At 38.9% G+C, this 14096-nt stretch overlaps 1 protein-coding gene across 5 annotated transcripts in view; it reads left to right on the top strand.

The window, feature by feature from the left end:
* LOC106875078 (uncharacterized) overlaps positions 1-14096 on the top strand; it is a 97897-nt gene that overhangs the window by 30022 nt on the left and 53779 nt on the right. For all 5 annotated transcript variants that reach the window (XM_052972750.2, XM_014923047.3, XM_089362504.1 and 2 more), the window contains 3 exons: positions 473-2799; positions 4742-4814; positions 5614-5692. In XM_052972750.2, coding sequence (XP_052828710.2) covers positions 1363-2799; positions 4742-4814; positions 5614-5692 — 1589 coding nt within the window. In that variant the 5' untranslated portion in view covers positions 473-1362. The remainder of the gene's footprint in view (positions 1-472; positions 2800-4741; positions 4815-5613; positions 5693-14096) is intronic.

Below are 14096 nucleotides of genomic sequence, written 5' to 3'. Positions count from 1 at the left end.
TTCTTTTGAAGAGGCATGCTGCCAATTTTTGTAGAGATAATATAAAGTTAACTAAATTGACATCTAAGTATAATTATTACTGGTATTTGTTTTACCAATCCCAAGAAAATGAAAGACAAAATCAATAGTGCAGGGTTTGAACTCAGCAAGTTATTTAACTGAGTATTGTAAAGTATCCAGTCCAGCATTTGGGTATCTTTTAATTCCATATGGTTAATTCATAGATTAACCATATGGTTAATTTTTGTAGAAGAGGCAATATACTCAACTGAATGAAGTCCACTGTTATAGGTACATACTTTGTTGGAATAAAAGTTAAACTCTGACAGGATCTTAACTTAGAATACTATAAGCTTGATGTTTTACCCATCTTGCTATCCTTTAAATTTTATGTTATACGTGTGGTAATACCAATTTATTTGTATGTTTCTTACCAAAGTGTTAGTCTACAGTTTGTTTCTTTCTTTTGCAGGGCTGCTGTCTTAGACTGATGATGGAGTAGCTATTTTGGTTACGGCGCTGAGGGCTGCCCCCCCTAACCATGGCTAGAAATGGTGTGGTGCAACAATGGCTTGAATGTGTTCCTGCATTGAACAGTAGTGCTGGCTGCTACAAAAGTGAAGATAATTCCTCACTTCTAGTGGTTGCCAAAACCAGCAAGAATCTCTTTGGTGGTTGTAGAAGCTTTGTATCCCTTATATTTGTTAGTTGCTCCTTTCCTTCCTACACACACACTATAACTTTGCTTCTTGGTGAGAGCACTGGGACTTGCAAGTTGGTTGATTTACTTTACTCTTTTATACAGTTTTTAGCAGTCTTCTTAGTCATTCTTATTAAAAGACTTGTTGTAAAACATTTTTCTTTCGTTAATATTTTTTTCACCGATTTTCCTCTTCTCTTTTAAATTCTTTCTACCTTTATTTTAATTATTTCTATTTAAATATTTTTTTTTAAAAGTAGCTTTGCAAAAAAAAACTCAAGAAAACCCAAGAACATATTTCTCTTCATAATTATAATTTATTCTAAATATATATTTAAAGAAGTAGATTTAAAACAAAAAGGCTATTAATAATTAAAGACTTTAGTCCCAAACCACTCCAGCTGGATTGCTCACTTGTTTCGTTATGGCCAGCTTAACTACTATGAGAAAATGTGGTTTGTATGATAACTGTATTGAAACATTGTCGCTTAAATTGAATTCCAGTTGCTTTACCACTTTAGTCGCCCCAACTCTATTGTTCTTTTTACTTCAAAGTAAATCATTTACTTCTTGCAATTATTGCTCAGGCCTCACCTTCAAGTCCCTGATAACATTCAAACCCCTTGACTCTATTAAGACCAACAGCCGTCCTTTGCTCACTTATGCCCATATTGTTCATCTGTTTGGCTCAAACTTTAACTCTTTTAGTTCCATACTTTCTCTGTTACTTGCTCTTTTTGTTTTTGCAAACTACACTCCTTTTGTGTTTAGCCTCTACTACAGTCAATGCTCTAACACATCATTTCTTTCCCATTTTCACCACCAAACTGAAATGGCACTTGAAAACACTTACTATTATTTTTCCCCTGTTCTGCCATCAACTCTTTCTTCTCTCTCTGCTGCAACTGACCAGACATTCATTTATTTTGATCACTTTTTCACTCCTCTTCTTTCTAGTACTACTGCTGCAACCACATGCTGTTTTTCCTGCCCCAATGCTTCATCCACCCTTTGTCCTTTGGCCCCACAACAGCAGCAATGCTAAGGGCCAGGACTGTTCCTGGCTTCAATATCAGCAGTGCTGCAACTGCCAAGAAGCAGCAGACTCAGGAGCAGGTGGGGTGGAAACAACTGCAGTGGTAGCAGGAGAAGCAGCAGGTGTGTGTACAATTCTAATGAGAGATCCAGAATTACGGATGTATGCAGGTGTGGCTGAAGTGGAATTAAAAAGTTCTGCTGTGGAACCACCAACAACAACAACAGAAGCATTGGTGGCAGGTGCTGACTCGCTGATGTTAAATACTATCACCACCAGCACCTCATCCACAATGATAACTGTGCGAATTCCTCAATCTTCTCCTCTTTCGCGCACCTCACCTCCTCCCCTTCTTTCTCCTCCATTCTCAGTTTCCTCCTCCACCATGTCATTATCTTCAAGCCTAGTCTCTTCATCAGAGACTACCAAAGATTTGCCAGCACCCACTGCTGTCACCATGACAATAACATCAGCAGCTGCAACTAATGCTAGTACTGTGGCTGTTTCAAATCTCCATCATTCTTCTTCAAAGTCTGTGTCAACACAGAATCCGGTGTCTTCTTCATCAGTAGCTCCTCTACTGACAACTACTATGATGATGATGATGTCTTCACCACTGTCATCGACATCCTCCTTACGAAGGTCCACAAGCTCAGTGCACAACTGGTTTCAGTCTGAACTGGACATGCGAGGTATTGAGTCAGTCTACTCTCGTTATATTATTAGTTTGCTCCTGCAACGGGACAAAGACAGTCATGAAGATAGTGGCAGCTGTGGACCTATTGAAGGGATCACTACTGGCTTGTCCCACCTTCGTCGAGAACCCATGGTTACTACGAGCAATCAGAGTACCACTAAAGTTATGCCAGATGAATCAAAGGGAGTCAGTTGTGTCAGCAATACTAAAGCTTCCCTCTCCACTAGTGCAGGGCTCTCTGTGGCAGGGACTACTACTCAAGGGCGCCGGCAGAAAGGAGTAAACAAGAGGGAGAAGTTGCCTTTATCTGAAGAGGAGAGCAAAAAGAGAGAAGCAGTTCAGTGCCTTCTGGAGGTTTGTGATGAAGTAAGTATTATTCTGAATCTGATTTAAAGCCTCTGTCTCTGTGTGTCTACATATGTGCATATTTGTCATTATTTTTGTGGTGTCTGTAAATGTCCCTATCCGTAAATGTCCTTATCTGATGTGTTTCCAATTGAAGATATATATAGCTTTAACTTACCATTATTTTACATTTACTTACAGGCTGGCATAAGTTGGATAAGTTGTCATGATCTAAGTCACTTCTTATTCAGAGTTATGACCCTTGACTATGTCTCGCTTGGCTGTTCTGTTTTTGATATATTTTCTATGGCCAGATGCCCTTTCTTATACCTACCACTTTACAGATTGTACTGGATACACCCATTAGGGTGGTTGTAATGCCCTCAATGAGACAAAAATGTCCTCTTGACACAACCTTGTCTGTTCTTTTACCAACCACCTATACACTACATTGGTGTATTTTATTGTAGCACCAGCATTTTGAGATTGCCTTCTACTCCATGGAACCAGTCTTCATTACTCTATGTTGCCTCCATTCAATGTGACTATGAGAGTGGTGGAGAAAGGGTAATGATAGAATATGCACTAGGGTGCAAAGGTGAAAGAAATAAGAGTATGATGGGAGAAACTGGTTGGAGAAGAGGGAGTAATGGAAGAGACAATACTGGAAGAAGTAAGGATGCAATCAGTAATCACAGTTACATGTTTGATGGGAAGAGAGAGAGAGATGGATGGATAATCATAGAGTTAGGCTATGGTAAGAGAGAAAGTGAAGGTTGTCACATAATGAGTGACCTGAAGGAAAGAAGTGGTACAGAAGGATGACATTAGGAGGTGGTGTGTATCAGATACAAACAGATTTGATGCTATTTCTCATTACTCATGATGGGAAGGGAAAAAGTAGAATGATAAGAATAGCAGTGGTAGAGAATTGAACATAGACAGATTCAGTGCCATTTCTTGTAACACGAGCAGTGTGGTATAGTGAACAGGAGAGAGGGTAAGTGATAGTATTGAACATAATTAATGACTGACCCAGATGTAAATGTATACATCACTGCCACTATTTTCTGATTTATTAAAAATATAATAAATTTGAATTTGGTACTATGTCTGTGAATAAATACTCATACTGGAATTAAATTTATAAATATTTTTTTGAACGGTGGTGCATCAGCATGGCCGCAGCTCTGAGCTGAAACTATAAAAAAAAAAGCTCTTATCCATTGTAATACAGACATCTAGCTTGAGAATATATACAGAATACCTAAAGGCAAATAGATGCTAAATGATTTAATACAGTCACAGCTGATTGAGTCATTAGGGTTGCCAACCAGAGAGTCACTGGTTCACAAGCTGTTACAAATGTAGTACTGTTTTTATTACCAAGACACTTAACTCTCCTGTCCACCTAACTGTAAGTATGACAGGTGGTTATAACTTGCAGTTGTCAGCATTGTAAACAACAATCATCTCCATAGTTAGCAAAGATGAATTCAAGTAGTTTTATATACCTGAGCCACCAACATAGAATCATTCATCCACTAGCTTATTTTAACCTTTGTCTAACTGTTTCTAATCAGTACATTCCCTCTGTATCTCAATTTATAGTCAATATTGTCAGAATTTTGGAGGTCACCGTTTAGTATCTGTACCAGTGGTGGTTGCTAAATTATGTTATCCACAATCATGCCATCCCATCTTTTTCTGAGACTTTCCAATGTATCCTTCTTTTTTTAAGATGGGTGTGATTAGAGGGAGATTTAACTGTTAATTCCAGCAGGTCAAATGATCATGCAGAAACTCTCTTGTTGGCTTGTTTATATACAGGTATTTAATACCTGTGTTGACCAAACAAAATCTCATGTCATTTCAGAACTAGATCTGTAGTTCAAAACAGTCTTTAAGCAATATTAGATTTAAGTACTTTTTTTTCTTCTTAAAAATTTGTTTCAATTCACAGGTGCAAGCAGGAGGAATTGAGAAATTAATAGAAGAATTAATGCTCAAATTGAAAGAATTGGAGAAGAAAGAATGTAAGTATCCCTTATAGCCTGAGATACAAATATGTAAGGAACTCTTTGATAAAACCTTAGAGGAATGAACATTGGAAATATTTGCCAAGAGCATTATTAATCTAAGTGAAATAGCTTTATTCAAGAATGAAGACCAAGATTCAACTTACCAGGAACTTAATTTGATCTCCATGAATAGAAAAGCAAAATACTTATCTATTGTAATGCTTTTTCTGTGTATGTGTGTCAATGTTTTGTGATTGTCTTATTTTAATTTTGTATCTGAAGTACAAGTAGCATTTTCTCTAATATGTGGGTCTTTTTTAATCATAAGTGATGTAACCAGGATTTCTATGATTAACATGATACTTAAAAGGTTGAAATCTTTTTATATTTTAAAAATCTGGGAGTTGAGTTCTGTGGGTCAGTGGTCTTTGAGAGGCCTGTCAGACTTTTTATAGGTTTTAATGAAGAAAAACAGCAAACTGGATTTAGTGGATACATACAACATTGTGAAGAGCAGAGTTTGTTAGTCTATTAATAGCATTGTAAGAAAAAGGACACAGTTCGATGTTCCAGAGATTGAAGATCTCTAATAAAGGAGGTTTGCTGTAAGTTGATTACTCTAGCTCTCTATTATAAACTCATTTCAGTTACCCTAAATAGATATTAGTGTAGACTACTTTATAGATTGAATAAGTTGAATTTTTTAAAACTTTTACTTAGTATTCACATACTTGTATGTAAAAGTAAAGAGAAATGCATGTACACACACACACACTCTGATTTTTATTAATTATTCATACCATCTCCGTTGTAGCAACTCAGAGAGAAGCGGTACCTGTCTCAGTAGCTACAACTGACAGTTCAAAGTATGTAAAACAAGATCCAGCTGAAAGGTAAGTTATATTTGCTTTCACCATCAACTAAAGCCAAATGGCTCTGAACAAGTGTATATCGCCTCTTGAAAATTTGCTAGTAGTTGCCTCATCTTATGCTGTTTTATATAGATAGTTTGTCGTAAAAGATGTGCACATGTATCAATAACAACTCAGAGTGATTGGTGAGCAATCAGATGTGAAGTAGGGTTAAGAGGTCCCTTAGTTCTTCTCACTGAAGACTTGGCAACCTACTTAGTGCTAGTTCCAAAGTGAACAGTAAATGAGCCGAGAAAGCATGGTGTTTTGAGGTCTTACCAAGAACTTATCAACCTGTCTGGTGCTGGTGTTACTAGAAAATGCACCTGCTACACACTGTAAAATGGTTAGTGACAGGGAGGGCTTCCAGCCAGACAAACCAAATCAAATGACATATACATCAATCTATAAGAGCCATAACTCCCACTAAAAATAACTTGACTGTGATGACTCCTCCAATTCATGCAAGCTTGTAAAGCAGACATAATACTCTCCTTCTGTCTATCAGTCTCCTTTTATAATCGCATGAACTTGCCCACCCACTCCTCTCCAATTCCAGGTCCACTTATCCCCTCACCCCTTGACTCTTCCACAAATTGATGGGGTTCAAAATTATTCATGGTCAATTATTCTGCAAAAAAATAAAGCAAAAATAGCTATTGTTTTTAAGAAGAAAAGGACCAACGACAAAAGTAAAAAAAAAGTGTGTAAAATTAGCAGTTGAAAATTGCGAATGAATACCATCTGCACCTTGTATGTGTATGTACGTACATATATATACAGGGTGCAGTGAATAAATTGTCTAAATTACGCAAAAATAAAAATAACACTGACATCTCATTTTAACGGATATACTCATCAAAATTACATGGAAATATCTTGAAATACTAAAGAGTAAATTTATTCAATAAAATCACCATTGGCTTGAACCACGGCCTCCAGATGACTTTGGAATCTCCTGCAACTCTTCTGGACAGTCTCCTTATTTAAGTTGGTGAATGCTGCCATAATCCTTGCCTTCAGTATCATCTTTGGTGCTACAAGTAGTTTTGTTGGTCTCTTGCTCAACTGCACCACACCCATAATAATCAAGGGGATTGCAATCTGCAGAGTTAGGTGGCCAGATGTTAGGAGTGATGTGGTTGCAGAAATTGTGACAGCTATGACTGGGTTCTCCTGCTTGTGTGGCATGGTGCAGAGTTCTGTTGCCAGACATAGGGTCTTCCAAAAGCCACCCTCTTGACCCAGGGCAGCACTACCTCCTCCAGTCACTTGATGTAGGCCTCCATGTTGAGTCTGAAGCCGTATAGGAAGATGACTGGAGACATAATGTTGCCATCACTAGTGATCACTCCAGACACCATGATGTTGACTGAATGTTTGATTTTTATCATTCTCTGTACATATTTTGGGGACACAGCACGCCAACGGTTATTCTGTGTGTTCACCATCTGATCCTGGCAGAAATTTTTCTCGTCTGAGAAAAGCTAAAGCATGTTCGGTTGGAGGGGATGCTTGAGTTTGTTCAAGAGATTCATAGCATGATCTTTCCTCTTGTCCTTGATGGCTTGGGATAAAAATTGGTCCTTTCTCATCTTGTATGAGGAATACCAAATGTCTTCATGCCTTACCTACCTGATGAGAAACTCAGACACTCCCATGTCTGTGGCAATGGACCTGATTGACTTGAAGGGACCGTTGTCAAGCATGGCCTGGATCTCACCAACAAATTCAGGAGTTCTTTTCTTATCAGAACAAGCAGAGTGAGTTTTCCAAGCTGCCATACCTTCATAATCATCATTAGACTCGTCCAACTCTTTCCGAATCCTCTGCACTGTCTTCAGATTGACACCCAAACACTCTGTATTGGAGCTTCTGGTGCAAATGCCAAGCAGTACAGCATGTTGTTTCCAAATTTCTGGTAGAGTGAATTGCATCATGGTGTTCTTTTTCTCGCAGCCCAACTGACCCTACTATACTGTGTAATTGACAAAATCAAAAACAAACAAAGCACATGCACAAAATTAAAAATATAAAATGGAGACAATCTAACCATTGCACCCTGTATGTGTGTGTGTGTGTGTTTATATACACACACATACATGCAGGGTGCAAACGATATTTGTTCACATGATGACTGTCGCAGGAAAAAATAAAAAAGTGTTTTTATTTTTTGAGATATATTCTTCAAATTTGGGTCAGTTTGTCTTTATGACATGTTCTGTCAATCTCACTCAATGAATGGGCCACAGGCCTTTATCATTATATCCCACTTTAGGCCTTTGAAGGCCCTGGTAATCCTGGTCTCAGCTTGTCCTTTGTGTTACAGCTGGATTTGTTGGTCTTTCATTCCACTGCACCTCACACAAAGAAGTCAAAGAAGTTGCAGTCAGACGAGTTAGGAGGCCAAATGTCAGGTACTCTGTGACCAAAGAAATTCTCTGACAACCAGGCCTGAGTCTTCTGGCTAGTGTGGTAGGGTGCAGAGTTTTATTGCCACATGTACAGCCTCCATGCACTTCACTACCTTGTTCTGAACCTTGGTATAGCCATCAGTGTTCAACCTGAGGCTCTCAGGGAAGAAGCAGGGAAGCATGGCATCACCTTCACTGCTGACAACACTGTCACTGGAAATTTCATTCGCATTACTCTGGTCATGTCGTTGGGTGAGACAACAAGCTACCTTTTGTTCTGGAAGTTGATCTTCTGATCTTGTCAGAAATGCTTCTCGTCAGAGAAAAACCACAGCATCACTGGCTCCAGCAAGTGTTTCAACTTGTTGATCAGCTTCTTGGTGTGCTTGAGTCACTTTTCCTGCATTGCCTTAGAAAGAAACTGTCTCTCCCTCATCTTGCAAGAAAAGTAACAAATGTCCTCACGTACCACAATCCTTTTCATCCACACCTTGCTTCTTTGCAATGGCATGCATCAACTTACTGGGATCATTGTTGATGATCTGGATTCAATAGCAGTGAAAAATCCTGCCTATAAACAACACTGCTGGAGATTGAGGAAAATCTGAAAAACTCCCATGAGAAAGAGAGAGCAGATAAATAATCCTGAGTTATAGAAAATATAAAATCAAAGCCCTCTTTACATTTGCCAAAGGAACAGCCTCCGTGCATTGCAGGGTAGGGCCACTTCTCCAAAAAGATGTCTCCCTCATGGGAAACCCAGTGAAGATGAGTGAAACGCTGAATGAACAATTCAGAAGTGTTTTCATCATACCCTTACAGCACATGCAAGTCAGCAAACCTGTAGAGTTCTTTACTACTGTAGACATAAAAAGGGATGTGATACTGGCCATAGGTGAGATAAACCTGAACTCTACTGATACTGATAGTTTACCTGGTAATCCTTCTAAAATAGTGTAAATGAGCCCTAGTGAAACCATTACAGTCACTCTTCCAGAGTTTCTTTGCAAGTAGCAAGCTTCCAGGCAAGCTGAAGGAAGGAATAATATGCACTTTTCATAAAGTGGCTAGCAGAGTGGATGCTAAAAATTATAGGCCTATCTCTCTAACCTCTCATATCAGCAAAGTCATGGAACGGGTAGTCCATAGGAAACTAATCATGTTCCTTGAAGATAATGACTTACTGACTGACACCCAGCATGGTTTCTGACCAGGAAGAAGCTGCCTGACACAGCTCTTACAGCGTTATGACTGGGTGCTGAAACAGCTACTTGACCACTCAAATGTGAAGCAGAGATCAAGTATATCTCAACTTTGCAAAGGCCTTCATGTTGATCATGGAATGATATGTCACAAACTACTTGGTATAGTTGGAAAACTTGGAGAGTGGCTACATAACTTTTTAAAAGATAGAAGTCAGGCAGTGATAGCCAATGAAACCACCTCCAGGGAAACACAAACAATGAGTGGTGTCCCACGGGGCACTGTCTTAGGGTCACTAATGTTCATAGTGGCCCACTCAGATATACCCTCATCCACACACAGAACCACCCTCACAAGCTATGCAGATGACATAAAAGTCTCACAGGTAATACAAAACCCTGAAGATGGCATATACTTACAGCAAGAGTTAGGTGCAATATACAAGTAGGCTGATGACAATAACATGCAGTTTAATGTTGGAAAGTTCCAAGCCTTATGCTATCCACAGACAAAATACACTCAACCTGGAGGTATCACAGTTCCAGAATCACAATTAGTAATTGACCTGGGCATTGACATGAGTAGTGATGTATCCTTCCATGTGCATATTACAATGTTGGCAATGGAATGCAGGTGGCTGACCAGCTGAATTCTTAATACTTTCAGAATAAGAGAGCAGGAAACCATGATGGTCCTCTGGAAAGCTTTTGTCCAAAACCATTTTGACTATTGCTCCCAAATATGGTCATGATAGAGTGTGAAATTAATAGCAAAATCTGAAGCAGTTCAGCAGAGCTACATGAAGAAGATAGTCTCGATGCAGCAAATTAGTTACTGGGAAAGACTTAAGAGGTCAAGACGTTACTCCCTGGAATGAAGGTGGGAAAAATATGCTGTAATATACATATAGAAGATCCTGGAAGGACTTGTCCCAAACTTTGGCATTGGAAGTTATACAAATGTCAGAACAGTGCACCATTCCACAGTGCCTAAAATCTTTCCACTACCATCAAAATATAGGACCAGATACTGCCATAGCTTGGGATTCAAGGTCCCAGCCTCTTCAGTATTCTCCCAAAGAAGCTGAGAGACCTACATGGTGTAGATGTAGATGTTGTCAAAAGTGGATCTCCTGTCAAGAGTCTTGGATGAGCAAACTTCATAACAGGAAGTGGGAATGAGGGCAGCGGCCTTAAACTCCTTCATTCACCCAGTGCCAACTATTAAAGGAGGGTTAATAAAAGTGTGGCAACACCAGTTGACAGTGCCCCATCATGGCCACAACTCTTGAGCTGACACTAATAAAAAAATAAAAAGAGAAATATCTCTATATGTGTGTGTTTGTATCGTTTTTAATCCACACAAGCAGTAGTATAGAAAAAGAGAGTTCAAAATGTGAGAGTATATATGAAGATTTATTTAAATTAAAATTTATACAGTTAACTGGTTTCCCATTTGTATAATTTAAAACTGTAAGTTTTGAGAAACAGGAGCTGTGTCACAAACTGTATTATATGTACATTTGTGTGCGTGTGTGTGTATGCATATATATATATATATATATATATATATATATATATATATATATATACACACACACACACACACACACACACATATACATATATATATACAGAGAGAGAGATGTATGTATATATATCATCATCCTCATCATTTAATGTCCATGTTCGATGCTGCTATGTGTTGGATGGTTTGACAAGATCCGACTAGCCTGCTTTGGTAATGTTTCTGTGGCTGGATACCCATCCTAACCCCAACCACTTTACAAAGTGTACTGGATACTTTTTTTTTTCATGGCACCAGCACTGTGGTGTCATGAAGTAATATGTAAGGCAAAACCTTTTCACAGACAGGGAGTGCAATACTAAGGAAGATAGCATTGTACCAGGTGTAGAGAAGCTAAAGTAGGAGAACAAGACAGAAATAGGTGCTGTAGAAGAGATACAAGGGTACCCCCCCCCCAACTGAAAATGGAGAAAGGATGGTGGAGGTGAGGTATGAAAGCATGCCTTGAAAGTACAAGAAGTGGAATAAAGAGAGAATAGGAGTGGGTGGGCAGAGAATTGAGCTTGGCTGACTGGATAGGTAGGGTGATGAGATGAAGTATGAGGGAGACAAGATGCACAATGAGAGGCAGAGGTAAGGCACACATCAGATGAATATGAGTTATATAAATATGCAAAAGAGGTATCAGTGATAAAGATGAGAGAGTGTTCAGGGGAAATGGATGTTCACTGGATATATAGTGGTATGGGATGATGTTGGGAGTGTGGCAAGTGGTTCTAAGAAAAAAAATTACTGCTGGTACAAAAATAGAAAGGAATATATGTTGTTCTGCTCGTTACAATTGAGCAGTAGTACTGTAGAAGAGGGTGAGGGTTGGATGGGTATTACAAAGATGAGTTCAAGGAAAGGTTTGGCGCGTGTAGATGGGTGGGGAGGAAGCATAAATATTGATGATGTGCTTTTAGAATCTTATTTTTGCTGAGACAGACAGGTTTTCTTCAATCATCTCAGTCCTTTGTCATCTCCTCTTCAACAACTTGAGGTCAGATTTCACTACTTCATCTCATTTTCTAGATTCCCTTCTTCCATGTGTACCATCTGCATTTAGCAATCACCACTTCTTGCTACAGCTGTCTTCATCCATATGCACCACATGACCATACCAGTGCAGTTATCTCTCTTGCAAAATGCATCTGATGCCTCTTATGCCCAGGTTTTCTCTCAGTACATTTGCACTTTGTCATATGTACACACTGAGATTTCACATCCACCAAAGCATGTTAGTTTCATTCATTTATAATCTTCACATGTCTTCTGCATTCACGGCCCAAGTTTTACAACCATATGGCATTGCTGTTCATACACAAGCATCACACAATGTTCTTTTTGCTCTGAGAGAGAGGCTTTTTGTTACCAACAAGGGTAATAGTTCTCTGAACTTTCTCTAGCCATTGTAGCATCTATACTTTCAGTACATCCCCCTCCACTGCTAATTAGGTCTCCTATGGAACAAAAACTATCTACTAACTCTAAGGATCTTCTTAGGCATTCCAAAAAAATCCATTTCCTGTGCACTTTTAGTGTTTATTCTGTGTACACATCTGCCACAAACAATATCTACTCTGTTAACATTCCTGTGATTTCACTGCACCTTTTATATGTTCAGTGTATGCACTGAGTACATCATATGGAATTTCCACCTACACCTCTTCTACATATTGAACAAGATCATTTACCTGAAGGGGTTGGCATTCCGTCTATTTTCCTCCTAACCAGAACTTAGGTCATCAGCATAGTGGAGTTCCTTTAGGCAACCAGTTTCAAATTCCTATGTTATGGCCTGGTAGACTCTGATAAATAAGAGGGGACTGTTAACCAAACTCTGAACTTCTAACTGCTCACTAAATTCATTGCATTTGTTGCTAACCTTAATGATAACATTCCTTTACATGACTTGAAGGTCTCTCATTAGCCTTTCTTCTATTCCTAGCTTCCTTTGTAAGAGAGCTTTAGCGGTGCCACTCCCTGACACAAAACCAAACCTCATCTTATCTAGGTTAACTTTCTTCCTAGTTAATTGAGTTATGACTCTTTCAGTGACTTTCATAATCTGGTCCAGTAATTTGATACATCTGTTATTACTTCTCTCTAATGCACCTCTTTATTTTTGTAACCGTTGACTATCCTGCTGTTATACCAGTCATTGGGTATGACACCTTCATGTACAACCTAATTATACAGGTGACAAGGTCATGTCCCACTCTGCCAGATTTTTAAGCATCTCAGGGATAATTTTTGATAGGCCAAAGGCTTTTCCTTTTACCATATCGTGAATTACTTTGTTTATCACACTGCTGTAAAAAAAAAATAGAGGGGCCCTCTGTTATGTTGACATTAGGAAGACTCTCTGTTTCCCATTCATTCTTCACATTTAGTAGCCTTTCATGATAGCACTTCCATATGTCTTTTCAGAATCAATAATTGCAAATGTTCCATTATCCTTCCATACACACTTCTCTCCCACAAGATCTTGATTTTCTCTGATACACTGTCTTGCAATCCAGAACACCTCATACCTCTGATCCTCATACCAAAGAACATTGGCAGACCTCTTCCTTTCTGCTTCTCCTTTTTGTTAAATAAATCTGTCTCTTAGCTTCTCTTCTAGCTACTTGGTGTATTTCCGTGCTACCCTCATTCTTTCAAACTTTCCAAACCTGCTTCTTTGCTTTTATGGCTCTGTCTTTTTCCCTAATCCACCACCACATCACCCTTAGTCTGGCTAATAGATTTGGCATGTAGCTGTCAGTAAGTGACAACCATAGGACCTTCCAGTTATTCTCTGTTATATGTTTCTATCTCCTCATCAAATGCTTCAATTAGAGTATCTCTAAATCTCTAATTGTTTAAAGGATCCTTAAGCTTCTATATCCTCCTTTTCTAGATTGCTTTGTGTCTCAGATTACTTCTTGCTCTAAGTCTGATGTCACTACCATGCTAACCTATGTTGGGTTATACATTCTTCACCAGGAATGTATTTTACATTCACAGGCTTCTGCTTATCCAGTTCCTTGGTGAGAATCTAATCAATCTGGCTTGTGTGCCTGTCACATTCATAGGTGATCAAGTAGCTAGTAGGTTTCCTGAAGTTAGCGTTGCAGATCAGCAAGTCATCTGCAGAAGGAACTCATAGAAATGGTCCTTTTGTTCATCTGCCAGTCCACCTTGTGGAACATATGGTG

Source organism: Octopus bimaculoides, chromosome 14 (genome assembly GCF_046866305.1).
Source record: "Octopus bimaculoides isolate indiv1 chromosome 14, ASM4686630v1, whole genome shotgun sequence".
In the NCBI taxonomy this organism is placed as follows: domain Eukaryota; kingdom Metazoa; phylum Mollusca; class Cephalopoda; order Octopoda; family Octopodidae; genus Octopus; species Octopus bimaculoides.
The sequence above is the reverse complement of the archived record's forward strand: the minus strand, read 5'-3'. Positions and strand labels throughout refer to the sequence as shown.